Source organism: Stenella coeruleoalba, assembly GCF_951394435.1.
Source record: "Stenella coeruleoalba genome assembly, chromosome: 7".
Taxonomy (NCBI): domain Eukaryota; kingdom Metazoa; phylum Chordata; class Mammalia; order Artiodactyla; family Delphinidae; genus Stenella; species Stenella coeruleoalba.
Genome location: NC_137153.1, coordinates 79,196,385 through 79,212,596, shown reverse-complemented (window position 1 = coordinate 79,212,596; position 16,212 = coordinate 79,196,385). Strand labels below are relative to the sequence as shown.

General features: G+C 40.0%; 1 protein-coding gene across 6 annotated transcripts in view; it reads right to left on the bottom strand.

Moving 5' to 3' along the window:
- The window catches only part of PCSK5 (proprotein convertase subtilisin/kexin type 5), a 318,106-nt gene that overhangs the window by 49,042 nt on the left and 252,852 nt on the right, over positions 1 to 16,212 (bottom strand). For all 6 annotated transcript variants that reach the window (XM_079925980.1, XM_079925981.1, XM_079925984.1 and 3 more), the window contains exons 11-12: positions 2,373 to 2,490; positions 284 to 472 (exon numbers count right to left, since the gene is read on the bottom strand). In XM_079925980.1, the coding sequence (XP_079782106.1) occupies positions 284 to 472; positions 2,373 to 2,490 (307 nt within the window). The remainder of the gene's footprint in view (positions 1 to 283; positions 473 to 2,372; positions 2,491 to 16,212) is intronic.

The following is a 16,212-nucleotide window of genomic DNA, read 5'->3' as shown; positions in this document are numbered from 1 at the left end:
TATATGGGTTGGGGAGTGGGAGGTACAAATTATTGGGTATATGATAGGCTCACGGATTATCCGTACCACACAGGGACTACAGCCAATATTTTGTAATAACTGTAAATGGAAAGTAACCGTTAAAAATTGTATAGAAAATCATGATCCTACAATATATGTACATGCACAATCCTCGACTTCTGAAAAAATAAAAAATAAAGCACAGCAGACTTTTTTGAGCTGAAAGAGTCGCTGGGCGTCATCGTGACCCCCGCACACTGGCCGTCAGGGGCCATGTCTGTACCTGTTGGCCAAAAGCTGGGACCTGGTTCCTGAGGGCGAGGTCAGGTAGATGGCCAGGTCTCCCCTCCTGGGGTGGGTGATGGTGATGCGCACAACTACGTGTTCCAGGTAGCTGACGTGGTGGTTGGGATTGTCGGAGCAGCCCGACGCTTTGTAGACGGAGCGCACCGCACTGTTGGGCCGAACTGTCCTGCAACAGAGAGAAGGGGGTTTGAGCAGAGCACGAGGCAGAGCTCGGCTGCGTGAGCCTGCAGGCCTGGAAGGACCGCGTGATGCAATGCAAGCCGTGGTCGCTGGAGACTAAGGGACACAGTGTCATTACCCAAATGATTAGGTCGTTTAAGGGAGTAACCCTAGTTAGGGTGGGAAAGGTGCAAGTGAGAGGAAAGGAGGAATGAAGGTTCTTTTCTCTTCATGCAGGTAGTGGGTATCAATCTTGTTCAGATAGATCGCTGGGCCCTGGTGCTGGAGTGTCTGATTCAGTAAGGCTGGGGTGGGTCACAAGAATATGCCTTTCCAACAAGTTCCCAGGCGATAGGGATGTTGCTGATCTGTGGAATCCACTTTGTGAACCACCAGTATAGGGTACTGTTGTACAGTGGAGGCTTGGGGATGACTATGACCTTGATTCAAATCCCTGGTCTACCATTTCCTTTCTCTATAAGCCAAGCGCACACTCTTCTGCTTGCCTACAGGCTCCTGTCTTCTTCACTAGCTTCCTCCTGTGCCACTGTGCCCCTTGAACACTGGGTTCCAGCCACACTAGCATTGGTTCAAGTTCTGGGATAATTCAAGTTTACCTTAGCCACTTTGCATACACTACTCTGCCTCTAGTGCTTTTTTGCTGCTGTTCCTATGGCTGACTCTTCTTTCATAGTCAAAGCTTAAATTTCACTCTCTAAGATGGTCACTGAACCATAGGAAAAACATGTTCCCACCTTTTATTTACTACCCCTTTTATTTTCAGCATTCGCTTATTGTCATTTGTAATGATCTACTTATTATATTATTTTGGTTTGACTCCCCCGCTAGACTGTAAGCTCCACAAGGGCAGGAAGCATTTCTTATTCCGGTTTCTATCCCTAATTATCTAGCCCAGTGCTTGATAGCCAGTAAGTGCTTGATAGCCAGAAAAATTGTTGCTGAATTGGTAAATGAATTTGTGAATGAGTAAACAATTATTCCATTTGATCCCATTTCCTCCTTTGTCAAAAGGGAATAATACCCAAGTTGTTATAAAGTTTTAAGAAGAAAACACATTGTTTCTAACACTTGGCTTGACCTGTAGTAAGAGCTCAGTAAATACCGGTTAACTTTTTACTTCTTTTTTTTTTTTTCTCTTATTCTTTGCCACAAATGGGTAGAATGGGGGAAAAAAAAACTTAGTCCACTTATTTCTGCTTCCTAACAAGTTCCTCAAGAATGATAATGGCTCTAGTTTTATTACAAACCAAAGTTCTTATATATTTTTCCGAGCTAACTCTCTAAAAAGAAAGCTGAAAGCAAATCACTAATAAAATCACTAAAATAAATCCTATTCTTCGGATTCAGCGCCTAGGAGAGACTTCACTGTCACTTGATGAATCCAATCAGCACAGCCTCCAAGTTTGTGAGGCTGAAACAGGGGATGAGGCCCTGGAATCTGAGTAAACTGCAATCTCTTCTACTGGGCATCCTGCATCAATCTTCAGAGAACTACATGGTGTGCAGTTAAGTTTCCAGAACATAAGGTTTAGTTTTGGGAGTATACCAACTTATGGGGAATATTTCTACCATAAAATATGGGGAATACTTCTACCATCGATTAGAAATATTGACAGAGTAGAAACTTGAAGAATGCCCATCTGTAAGGGTCCCCCCCCCCACCCCCTTGTAAGATACGTTTTTCTTTTAAGGATCCTTGGGTTATACTAGTGTGTATTTAATGGCTTAGGGTCTTAAGACATTCTATTAGAATTTTATAATTACATTAGAAAAATACTACACAAGTTTCTAGTTTCCATGTGCAACACAGGGCTGTCTCAAGATAGCTGCACTGGCCTAATCTCTTTTAGGGCACTGTCACGCTGTCTGCTTGCAGCAAACATTACTTGATTTGTCGGTCTGTGCTCTCCACACACACGTGCTGCTGGGGAACAGTGGTCCACTTCTCCGCCTCCATCACCATGGCTTCCGCATCCATCAGTCCAAATCCATAGAGATGGCTCACTACAGAAGGCAAGAAGTTGGTCAGCTTTACCGTAGTTAGCAGCAACCTAGGCCACATATGTTGAGTTATACTTTCACACAGTAGAAAACCCAGACGCAACCCTACGGGAGCCAAGCTTTCTTTCTAGCAATGATTAAAAAAACAAATAAAACAAGTAAACAATCCTAAGAAAATAAGATGAATGCATATTATTCATTGAATATGTTCTATAACTAGTAACATGGCTACCACTTATGAATTGTTACTACATGGCAGGCACTAGTCCATAGTTTACGTTTAATTCTCCCAACAATCTTAAGATGTTAGTGCTATTATTATTATCATTCATGGATGAGAAAACTGAGGAAAGAGAGAAACTAGGCTAAGATTGACCAGCAATTCAGTGGTTGAGCCAAATTCTAACCCACGTAGATTTACTCCCAGGCCTCACTGTTAACCACTTGTATTCAAGTGATAACATCACCAATTTTGTAAGATAAAATAATTAGTAGGTTTAAAGAGAAGTGTATACAACTTCAAGAATACAAATTTTCTGACCTATCTAGTATTTTGGTTGAAAATCCTGCAAGACATAAATTATTATCTTTCCTCCGGCATATGAAAAATTTATTAAACTTCATGCATGAAATATCGGGAGGCCTCTAGACTTTTATGCCAGCTTCTTATCCTCGAATGTTATAAACTTTTAGCTCTCAATGAGAAATACCTATTGATCTAAAGCTAAATTTGACGTAACTGTCTCAGAAGTTTCAATTACATATAGGAATATTTTAATGATGATACAGTGAGATCTACATTTGCAGCTCTTTCTAAAAATACTTTAAAATCCCAGCTGAATGCTTAAAATCTCCACCTTGCATTAAACTCTCTCATATCTTTATATTTAACACAGAGTCCTACTTCGACCAGATTTATTGCCTAAAACATTTCCTTATGACATGAATTACTTTATGCAGAAATGTCTAGAGATGCCCGTGCTTATGGATTATTTAAATACTTCAGCTTGAAATTCAAGATATTCTATGATACAGTCCCATTCTACTTTCAAAACAACCTCCTCACCAAACCTTCTGCGTTAGCAAGGTCAGTCACTCCTCTGCAGTCCCAGTCATATCTTGCTCTTTCTGCCTCACTGCCTTTGCTCATGCTGAGCCCTCGGCCTGCAGTTCCCTCACTCATCCTCTCTGCAGAGTCAAACTCTACTCTTCTAAGTTCCTGAAGGCCTAGCTAGTCTATCTTCTCCTTCTTGAAATAGTCTCTGACCAATAAAAGTCAATAGACATTTACTGAATTTCAACCATCTGTGATGAGTGAATTTTCTCCTTTCTAGACCTATAACTTTAATGAATTTGTCAATCCATCTGCCCTTCTGCCCATCTAGCCAGCCATCCATTCATCCATCCGTCCATGCATCCATCCACCTATCCAACATTTCTTGAGTGCCTTCTATACGTGCCAGGCACTGTATTATGCACTGCACTTTTTACCTGTGTCATCTATTGAATTGCTAATTAACTCTCTGTCAGCATGTCTTTTTACCCCAAATGTATTAGAAACTGCTTGATGGTAGGAACTAGGACTTATATGTCTTTATCTGTTTCATGGAAGTGAGCAGAACTTTACACACATGGGAGGAAATTACAGCATATAAAAAGGAAAATTGTGCTAGGATTCACATTTCTGCTATTGGCTGATCATATAACTTTTGGCAAACAAGATAAAATATCTAACCCACAATTTCCTTGTGTGGGGATATTATTATCTATCCCATCACCATTACTAAATTGATTATTATTATATATCCTATATGAGAAAATCTGTGTAAAGAACTATACAAATGGAAGTGCTCATTATTATATCAGATACTCAGCCAGACAGGACATACTGAATAAAACAGAATAAAAGTACTTTGCTATGGCAAGGATATATTTAGGATTTTTATACATGTACTTTTGTAACTTTTATTATAAGTGATTTTTTTCTTGATTAAAAAGTAATGTATGTTCATTGTAAAAACTTGTAAATACATCCAGAAAAGAATAAAATAGAACTCATCACAAGTCGGTAAATGCTACTAAAAATTCTATTTAGTTTTATTTATATAGTATTATGTGAGGTAAGCTTGCCGCCTTAATTAAAAAAGATACAGAGTAACCCACATAATAGAGGAGAAATGTCAAATTTGGGCTTAAGGAAACGAAGTTGTGGAGAGCTTTTGTTAAAGTTCATATAAATCCTATGTTGTCACTTATCACTTAACCATAGTCTATATCATTTCATCATGAATACTCTAAGGTATTTTCTTTCCCTGGAGGAATTGAAATTATTGCCGAAGACACAATACTAGGCTGACTCTGCATGGTGCACGAATATCCCCAGACTAGCGTCAAGCGGTTTTAAACCCGTACAATTTATCACTTAGTCTCAGTTTAGGGAAATGAGATAAGAGATTTGATTGATATGAGGGGAGTAGGGAAGAGGGTAAGTGGGGGCCTGGGGAGGGTAAGGGCTTTGAATAGTCTACAGAGTGGGTGCCTGGGCCCCAGCTCAGCTGTGCACGCTGCTGTTCCCTACCTCCCCACACCCCACCCCCAATAACTGTCAACTTAACCTTTAGGACATAAATTAACACACAGAGTCATCAAATACAACAAACACTTCATGACTGTTAAACAACCACTCGAGTTAAGTAGAAAAGCACCTTGAGTCTTTATGAAGGCCGTAAATTTGTTTTGGTTTCCGATTCAGTTCCTACCCTCCAGAGACAAGGTCTGTTCACGCAACACTCAAAGGAGGTGCTCAGAACAGAGGCTGAGTAGCTGCAGTAAAACTACGGACTGGCAGGTCAACAGAAAGAAAAGTGTATATTAATAAAATATTAATAAATGAGGGAATCAGAAGAGATCATTGAAGTCCATTGAATCAGTAACGGAGCTTTTCAGAAATTTAAATTATTTTAAGATACCTGAAATTGTGTATCTGCCCACAATCGTGATACACAGTCTAAGAAAAAAATGAAATAAATTTATTTCTTCTTTTTTTGGGGGGGGCGGTGCTGACAATATATCAACTCTGTGTATTCTGATGGGCAGTTATTTGTTTGGTTTTTGGCAAATACTAATGAGAAGATAATTACACAATGAATGTGTTGGGCAGATAAACTCCTTCAAAACATGGTGTCAACAGGGAAACAAGCCATTAAATGGTATGGGAGCACTAGTCATTTTTCTGATAATTTTTTATGTAATATAAAGTTTCACATTCTAAAATTAGCTATAAATTCAGAAACACTGTTGTGTTTGAGTCAACCATTTGAGTCAAGCCTTGCCCTTCACACTGTTACCACTGTTACCATGCCCCATGGAGTATGATTTCTTACAGTGGCTGCAGAACAGCTGGCTTAGAGATGAGGTTCCATATGTATTTGTGAAGTGAATGAATGTAACTGATTAGAGAAATTTTCTGTAATTCACCAAGTGGCATAAAGTGTTTTTAGGAGAATTGTAAGGGGGAATTAGGAGCTCTGTTCTTTTTGTGACTGACTACTATAAAGTCATCATTAATACTCAAAATGTATTCAAGTATAGAGCCAATATTCCTATTTTTAAAATCTATGATTACCTGTATAGCAAATACACCATGCAAACAACTGGTCGTGATATGGCCATTCCATCACTCAAATAGTTTTATCTATGCACGTTTCTCATGCCAAGATCAGAGCAAATCCTGAGCCTGAAAGTAACTTCGTGATGATCAAGTGGGACCTCTCTGTGCAAGCACTGTGCCAAATACAAAATTCTTTGAATTCAATATTTAGGAAGACGTGGAGGGAACAAAGCATGTATATAGATTAACTAAAGATCTCGGAGCACAGTTAAGACATGTATTCCAGAAAGTACATTTATCTCTTGGTAGAATGCTGCTGAACAAGCTTAATACAGGGAATCTGAAAAACTTGCTTAGCGTTATATTTGTTCCATTAGGCTGCATGACTGTTTCTGCAGATAAGTTCCGAAAAGTGGAACTGCCTGGCGCCAGAAGTTTAACTAGTTTTTATGCCAAGTAATCCAAAAGCTTCCCTGCTTGGACTAGTCAGATGGCCGAGAGAAGGCAGGAAAATAGATAATGTTCTCCGGCAGGTATACTTCCATCTTCTGATGAGACCGGAAGTGCCAAGAGGAGCTAATCATTAAATACACAAGTAAACAGTTGCAAAGTTCAAAAGCAGATACACTTAATTTAGACCACAGTGCTAGCTATGAGACCTAAAAAAGTCAGTTCTAAAGAAAAGTTAGAAAGCTCAGTAGGAAAAGAAAAATTAGAAGTTTCGGGCACAGGAAGCTATAACCAGGGAAATTTGGTGTACTTCTATCTCTCTTAGCGGACATCCTTGCTGATGCCAGCTATTTTAAATCGTTTTTAGAAAAATACCATACTGAATACATATTTCATAACTCTAAAATGGCTATTAGTAAAGCACTCGCTATATACTAAAGTAATTGATTGGAAAAAGTTGTGTGTGTGATTTTTTTTTTAAGTGTCTGAGGTTCCTGAAGTAAGGCTTTCTGCTACCAGCTGCAGATGTACAGACAATGCTATGTAGCATCCAGTGTAAAGGAGGGCAAACAACAACAAAAGCCATCCAAGTTGCCTATGAGAGATTAAAAATTTTGCCTGTGACTGAAAAAAATACAACTAAGTGACAGCTATCCATTCCTGAGCATTTAATATAAAAGTACAGCCAATTTCTTCCATTGGGGAAATCGTTTCTTGTGACTAACACAACTAAATGCCTAGGTTTACCCAGAGGTGTCCTGGTTTTAGCACTGAAACCCTGTGTCCCGGGGAAAGCCTTCATTCATGGACAAACCAGGAGAGTGGCTACCCCACGTGGAACCAAGGGAGTAAGGTGATGCTCTTATGGGGTGGCACAGAGCTCTCACATCTTTTAATATCAATAATCCAGTAACTAGAAGACGTATGGGCATCCTGAACTTGTATTTGTTGAGATGCACGTGATCATCAAAATATAAAAGATGGTTGATAAATAAGGTTTAATTATTCAATTCTTAGAAAGGGTCAATTTCAATACACTTCACCAATAGAAGCTAAGAATTTATACCATTAATTATGATATCACTCGTGGCGTTTGGAGCACCCACTATGTATTCAAAACAATGAGGTTCCAAAAGAAACAGAAACTGCTATGTGTTCTCAGGCCAGCAGGAGATGAGACAAGAAAAACTCTATGATTTCACTAAGAAACAAGTAAAAGCGATAACTGCGTAGTCACCGTGGAAGTGTAAAAAGACTTCAAAAGAGTAAGAAATCAGTAAAAAGGACAATGGATGTAAAGCAACTGCTAGAGCCTGCTCTACACAAAGTACTCAATAAATGTTAGCTGAAATTTGGAGTCAGGTAAGATGACCCAAGAAGGGAAGGTGATATTTGGACTGGGCTTTGGTGTCCACATCAGATTCAGTGAGGTGGAGATGCAGGGAGGACAACCAGGTGCCAGGATGGAACCTGCCAGTTAAATAATCATCAGGTCTGGGTGTGGTTCTTTGGCGCAGTGAGGAAACCAGCAGCCCCAGCGTGTGGGGTGAGTGGTCAGCGGGGGCTGGGCATTAGCAGTCTACTTAGTAGGAAATAAGGGGAAGAGAGTGGACTGCGGGAGAACTGGATGCCAACCGTGACAGTGGGGTGTCTTCTGCCATCAGTCAGGCTGTTGCTATTCTATTGATACCTAAGGGTAAACCACCAGACTGAGAGGTCGTTAAGCAAAATGCAAATTCCTGTCTTGAGGGGGGCTGCCTGATCTGCAGGGTGGGGTTGAAACTCCGACTGAGATCAGAGAGCTCCTGCAGCTGTCAGAGTCCTCGCACCTTTGGGTTCTTTGATCCTCAATGTGCTGAACCACCTGTTCTGAAATAACTGCTCCCACCAGAGACCGTGTGCCTCCTGCACCTACTAATCAAGCCAGACCAAACGTGCAGGATAAGCAGAGGGTGTGCAACGCACCCCATTGCACATGCATAATGTAAGTGCTTCAGTACTGCTTCTTTTAAAGTGGAAATAAACAGCTAAATACGAAAACAGAAAATGTAAGATTTATAAACGTGAAGAGGCGGAAAGTAATACTCTTCCGTCTCCTATGTCAGCACTTCTACACTTAAACATCTCGATAGATGAAAGCCAGGATGCTTGCAGAATTAGCCTTTTCTTCTCTTTCCTTACTCAGACATCTATCTCTTCATTACATACCCTTTAAATTTCAGTGTGAAAGGCACATAGGCTTCTTAGAGAATCAGAACTCTAGTTGCAGTGCCTTCTTCTGCCTCTTCCTACAAAATGCAGACTCCCTGGGGGCAGGAAAACCTTGCATCCAGCACCTGCCTTATTGCCTTACTTTGCGTAGTTTGTTTCCAGCTTTCCTTTGCTTTTCCTAAAATCACAGGCTCTACTAACAACTCCAGCCGGATCCAAAGATGCCAGCCATCACCAGCACTACCGAGAACTTGCATGTGGAAAGTTTCCAGACGCTGACACTTGGCTGTCTGCGGGGTCTGCACTTGAAAGCGCCCCTCGGGATGTGTTTGGTTAGCAGCTACAGGTAGTCAGACAGGCTCATCATTACAGAGACGAAGTAAAAAGAGTTTAGGAAACCACTGCTGAGTTCTTCTCCTCCATGTACAATGTACTTCCTTATACATGATTTACATGTACACAATTTATTATATATGCATATATAAAGTACATATTTATTCTAATCTTTTAAAATTTACAGAGTTAAGGAGATATGCCTGCCTTCCCTTAAGGGCATTTAAGAAAAGATAAACATGTCACATTCTTTTCTCCTTTTCTCTGGCCATTCTTTTGTTTGCTTCCAACGTGGTGGTCATAATAGGCAAGTAATTTGCTTAAAGTAATTGACTAGTATTTCTTGAATGGAGGTAGGAAAACTATTTTACCACCTTGGGGAAACTTAGCCATGTATTCCTGGGCATACAAGCATAGATGCTGTGCTCGCTTTTAGGAAACTAAGATTGTTTGGACAGAGATGAGAACAAAATAAAAAATGTACTACAAGGGCCTTTGGGTAAAAGCTAATTGAAGATTAGACTGACCATATAGCTCCCCAGCCTAGATCTTCTTGGTCCATAACTTGGATAAACCATTACCAGACTGGGATCTTAATGAGACAGCAGTCAAAAATTCTTATTTGTGAATTATTCATATTATTTTAGATAACTCTTCATTTAATTTTCGTTTACTTTTGCTTTTTTCCTTAAATTCTCATAAAAGAATGGCATAGAAAATCTGGTTGATATTTATTTCAAGTGAGTGTATTTTCATACTCTGTAGTTAACAGAGGTTGCAAAGATATGGTTATTTCATCTAACTACACCAAACATCCATGGCTCACCGATATGAAGCCATTACCCACTGCTGATATGATGGTTGGCAAACTACAAAGAGTGACACATAGAAGAAATTATTCCTTGCGGCTGGGAATGTCATCTTCTGATTGGGAAGAAAGCTAACACTTATCTTTCTAAGTTTCAAGCATCATATAAGGCTTCTCATGAACACTCCTTTTCATTTACATAAAACTCAAGGGACAATAATAAGGAAATTTCTGTAAAATCTCAGGAAAATAGGCCACTAATGAAGGCTGCATATTCTCTTAGAAGAAGAAATACTTGAGATGGTTCTTATATCCTAGACTAAGATTTGGATTCATGGAGGTATAATTCATGGGGAAAGGAGTGAGATATTTGCAACGGTGGCTTCCTCAAGAAACCTGTGTGGGCCTGGAACCCCATGGATGGATTTAAGCTGGAGGTAATGGAGGAGCCAACATTCAAGGAAATGACATCATTTAATTAATATTTTAGAAAGACTGATCTGGCATTGGTGTATGGGATACGAAATGGCAGACGGACTGAGGCGGGGAACTAGTTCCTTCAATGGTGCAGGCATGGAAGACCACAGAGAAGGTTATGGAAGAGGTGAAATGAAATAAGAGATCAGATAAGAAAAGGGGCAATGAAATTTCACCTTTCGCACTATGTAGGATACATACTGAGTCAGAGTAAACGGGGTGATCTAGAGAAGGATACGCCCTGATGATAGAGGTAACTTTGGGGGAGAAGTTGTTTTGTAAAAGACAATTGACAGTTCCGTTTGGCAGTTTTGAGTTTTAAATGACACAGGTGAGCCTTGGGCAGAGATTCTAGGTGGGTAATGGATGAAGTCAATGCTGAAGGTGGTAGAACTGAAAATCCTTAGTCAGGAGGTGGTACTTGTCATTTAAAGGAAGGTGGGGATGTGAAGGTGGAATTAAGAGAATGTAAGAGGGAGGGAGGGAGGAAGGGAGGGAGGAGATGGGGAGAGAGGAGGGGAGAAGGAGAGAGAGCCAGAGCGCTCTAAACAACAGACCTTAAGGAATGGCCCAGGTGAAAGGAAGGGAGAGAAAGGACTCAGGAGAGTGTCAGTGAAGAATGGGGCGGGCTTCCTTGGTGGCGCAGTGGTTGGGAGTCCGCCTGCCGATGCAGGGGACACGGGTTTGTGCCCCCGTCCGGGAGGATCACACATGCCGTGGAGTGGCTGGGCCCGTGAGCCGTGGCCGCTGGGCCTGCGCGTCCGGAGCCTGTGCTCTGCTAAGGGAGAGGCCACAGCAGTGAGAGGCCCGCGTACCGCAAAAAAAAAAAAAAAAAAAATGGGTCTATATTTTTGTATCACAAAAGGCAAGGAAAGACCTGGACTGGGTAGATCAAAAGCATGAAATCCTAGAGAAAAACAAGGAGGCTTCTGGTTTGGCAAGCAGAAAATCGTTGAAAATCTCAAAGAGTAATTGCACTTCAAAGGTGGAAGTGGAAACTAGATTGAAGAAAATTACAGAGGGATTAAACAGTAGGGAAACGGAAGCAGCTAAATAAGACTACTTGTTGGGAATTTTTAGTTGTGTAAGGAAGGACAGAACTAAGGCAGGAGGATAATGGAAAAGTTTTCTTCCCCCTCCAAAAGGGGGGTTACAAAGTTTGAAAACACAAGGTACGGTCCAATTGACAGACAGGCAAATGCATGAAGCTGGGAGCAAATGGCTAAGAGACTGACAAGAGATGAGATATTTTAAGAGCACCTTTCACACATGGGATTCCTTATCCAAACTACAGAAAAAAAAATCATTTGAGAGACACGTTTTTCATTTCTTCTAAGGATGGTATTTCAATTAGCAACATTCAAATTTCACTGGAAGAGAAGTTAATTCATTGCATACAGCGGATAACCTGGGTCGGTGGTTCCCACACCTGCATGTGCGTCACCCAAAGGACCTGTTAGGGCACACACTGTGTAGCCCCACTGATTAGCAGTTTTGAGGTAAGGCCCAGAATTTGCATTTCTAACAAGTTCCCAGGTGATGCCAATATTGTTGGTCCAGGGACACCACTCTGAGAACCACAAGCCCAGTTGATAAAGCCTGGTTAATTAGGCTAGTATCTCCAACATAGGGCCTGAGTTTCTGCAGACATGATTCACAAATACCTGTCCCTCATGCCAGAAGCGCAAGAAGTAAGTTGCTTATACAGAAGATCATGCCAATGTCTTTTCATGTGGGCTACCAAAGACATTTCTGCCTCTCTTAAAAAATATTTTAAGAAGATAAAGTTCTCCCAATTAATCTATAAATGCACACCCCTCATTCTTCAAGCACAGGTTGTTGGTCTAGGTATTTCCTTCTTTGGATACTCATAACTTAAAGAGTTAAATTCTATGCATTGTTAGGATAGAATCAGTGTTTGAGATACAAAATCATGCTCAATTACAATGCTGAAAAAAGTAAATGCACTGAGAGATGTATTTCCTCATCTTACCGCATCTACAATTGAAGTGCATTTATCAAGCATGCTTCCCAAAATAAGATGCCTAGAAGAAATTCTGTATGGGAGGTAAAAATATTTTACATATGCATTTTTTTACATATTAGCTAATGAAATCTGTAGAACAATGCTAGCAAGATAGTATTATTCACATTTTACAGCTGAAAAAACTATCTCATGAATATTAAAAAAAACCCCAACAACTCTAAAGTCACTGGGACTTGAGTCCAAGTGTTCAAAATCTTGATGTATTATATATGCACTCAGTGATTACCACTGTCTGTAAGACACACAGGACTTCTTTCAACTACGGTACTCAAATCAATCATAAATCCTTGGAATAACAAGGTAGCAAAGGTGCAGGGGGAACATTTTGGGAATTTATCTACATATCACAAATGAACACTGGAACATTTTTATCCTCTCTTCCTTTTGCAATTCAGCTGCATTAAAAACTGCTCTCTTCTTCAAAACTCATTAAAATATCGTGTGCAGAGAAAGAAATATGTGGAGTTTGGAAGGAAAGTTAACATCTGGCCCATAACCCTTTCCCCTATTCTTGCTGAGAAATGACCTTCTTCAGTCATTTCTATCCGGGGTTTTCCCTGAGTGAGAAGATATCGTTAATACGGTAAGGCTACTTTATTGTATATTCATGCTGAGGCCATTGTTTTATTACAGCTAACCAGTCATGCACAGATGGAGGAAGGGCATTGAGTGGCAAAGAGCAGCTTCCCATTTGTTAATATCCAGCAGTGATCACAATACCCTCCTTTTGGGCTCTTTCAGAGATGGCTCTGGAAACTTCAGGGTGTACCGTGTCTTCTGGTAGAACACCATAAAATGAAGCCTGTTGAAACTATTACTGGGATGTGTGATAGAAATTTAATTGCTTTGAAATGTCTGAGGCTAGCAAGATGTCAACATGTGTAAAGAGCTTGAATTGAGATTCTAAGAAAAAAAAAGTCTGGATCTATTTATGTCACAGAAGATGTATCCAGATGGATTCTGCAAAGTGATCGCCTGGTGTGTTTAACTACCTTCGTAGACACAGTGGCCTTAGGAAGTTACGCATAGAACTAGGGTGGGATTAATTTTCAGGATTTCTTTTTGAATCTTTGGGTCTGGTTTTTATTGTAGACGCTGGTATGAATATAAAGATCTCTCTGGATAGAAAAAAAGGATGGGCTAAGCCATTTACGAAAATTTAAAAAGATGTAATAAGGCTCCTTTTTCTCTTGTTCATTTGGGTTATCTTATTGATCCTGAACCAGTTTTCACAGCTGGAACAGTCCCCATTTGGCATGGTCTCACTATGGTCACAGCAACTTAGAGCCCCCTGTCCTTGATGGAGGACAGGGAATTAGTGCTGCAGTCTGTGCTCAGAATGCTGATGCCACAGTCCAAACTGATAGGCATGTACTGATTTCAATGACAGAGTTCCTCCTATGCACCTCAATCACATTTCCCCCTTTCACATTTAAAGCTCTATTCCTCGGTAGAAAAGATGGTCTGTTGGGAGCACTTTCACAAGCCAGCTTGATGATAATCATGGAAACATCATATAAAGTCCTTTTCACCACTGCCTTATGCCTGTGTTCATGCATCCTGCATATATCAACGTTCATAAGGACTCATCACCCCAAATAAGAATCTTCTCCTACTGGCTCCACATGAAATAATTACACATTTGAACTAATGAAGCTTCAATCATTTTTGGTCACAAAATAAGGCAGAATGTAGCAAGAATATGAAGAGAGAAACAGATGTGTGCTTTACACACTCACTCAAAATTCTAAGATTTTGTGTCAAACTGTGTCTAGAGAGTTGGTGATAAAGATAGTGATGAAAAAGATATTGGAAAACTCTATTGGAGTGCAGTAACTTTGCTAATGAAGCTTCTGTGAATGTCAAGGTTGAAGCAATAGATGAAGGTTAAAATGACCAAAACCATCTCTGGAGAGATGCCTTTTAAAAGATACCCGTGCCTTTGACAATTGTGGGAGAAATTACAACAGAATTCTACGCAACAGGGCTGCCTACGTGAGAATTATGTGTATTAGAGACAGCTGCCTCTTTCTTCAGGTGGACATCATCCCACTCTGGGGCACTTGGCTTGGTGAATAAATGACAGGCCAGATTTCTGTCTCCACTCAATCCTCTTGTTTGATTTCCTTGTGCAGTTAATAACCTGTGCGATGAACTGTGGCAGCCCTAGCAGACAATCACAGACATTTCTTGCATTTTCAGGTATCTCCTCTGATTCTTTAGTCATATATGGCCGGAATTTAGTGCGAGTTTTAGGATTCTAAGATGCACAATACTGAACTCTGGAACAAAGCTGGACATGTATCTTTTACCTTGGCTGTAAAGGCACTTCTGAAGGCCAAACAAATAAAGAAAAGCAAAAAATTTCCAGACAAAACCATCCCACACAGTATATTACGAAAGCATAGACACTACAGCCTCTGGCAGGTTCAAAAAAGTCCTAAAGCTTCCTAGGACTATAGATGATTCTAAGTTTGCTTCACAGCCAAGAAAAAGAATATTAACATAAAACTTAAGAAAGGGAAAAAGGCATTTGTAAACTGTAAATGCCTCTGTCACTCTACCTGCGAGAGTCTCACAGCGACTCAAGAAGCTAACCAGAATTATGTCACTCGCTTTCTTTAAGGCTCTGAAAATTGACATGGCAAATACAAAGACCACAACTGTACGTGAAAATAATTCAAATATTGGAAGTTAAGTGGCTTTCTGAAGGTCATGGTGAACAATTATAAGCAACAAAAAGACTTGGGTCAAAGGAAATTTGTGAAGTCTTCTCAAAGCACAGTTTCTGGCCTGACATGTTTCAAGAAGCGATCTCATCACCACACCCTTTGTCCTGGATTTATTGAAGACCCATTTCCAAAAGCATTTCTTTGTCTTCTTTTTTTAAAAAAAGAATTTAGCAAAGATGATTATATACACCAGCGCTATAACTCTCCTCATTTAGAAGGCGACCAAGAGATGATAAAAAATTTCACTGAATGTCACAGCCCTTGAGGTCAGGAATATACAATTGCATGCTAAGATGATAGAAAATGATCACTGCAAGAGCATTTTCATCCATTTTAGCAAGTCAGTGTCTTCTGTGAGTGTCATTTTCTAGCACATATCATAGGACCCATGGATTTATACCATCGGCTTAAAAAAGAAAACTCTAACATCAAAGCAACTGGAATCGACTTGCTTGATAGTCATTACTATTATCCAACTCACTTTCTCAAATCAATGCAGTAGCCCCAACAAGTTTTTCAGATGAAATAAGAACTCTTAACTCTAGGAATCAGGTAGCACTACTCTCAGTTTCTTCTGAATTACTTCCCTCATCACATCATACCCGTCCTTTTTGCACACTGGGCCCTCTGTCTTCTCCCTTACCCTGACCATTCCTTTCACCACAGCTGTCTCATTCAGTTTTAATCCCCAATCCTCCAAGAGATGCAAAGAAAAAATAACACATCTGTTTAAACTAACTACTCTAAAAACTATTTCAGACAAGTTTTGGTTCCCAGGAGTAACTCTAAGGTTCTCAACCACCTTCCACCCTCTCATTATATTTATCTATGCTTCTCGTCTATGTTATGTACATGACATTAACAAATCATTCATGATCAGCAGATTATGCTTTTTTCAAAACATTCCAGCCCATCTAGTGTTTCTTGAACTCCAAGTAGTCTTCTAGAAAAGCAGAGAAATAACAAATAAAGAAGTTAACCCTTTATCCAGAATCATCAACTAAAATCACTGGCAAATGGAAATAAGAACCCAAATTAGATAAAGTAAACTACAGAG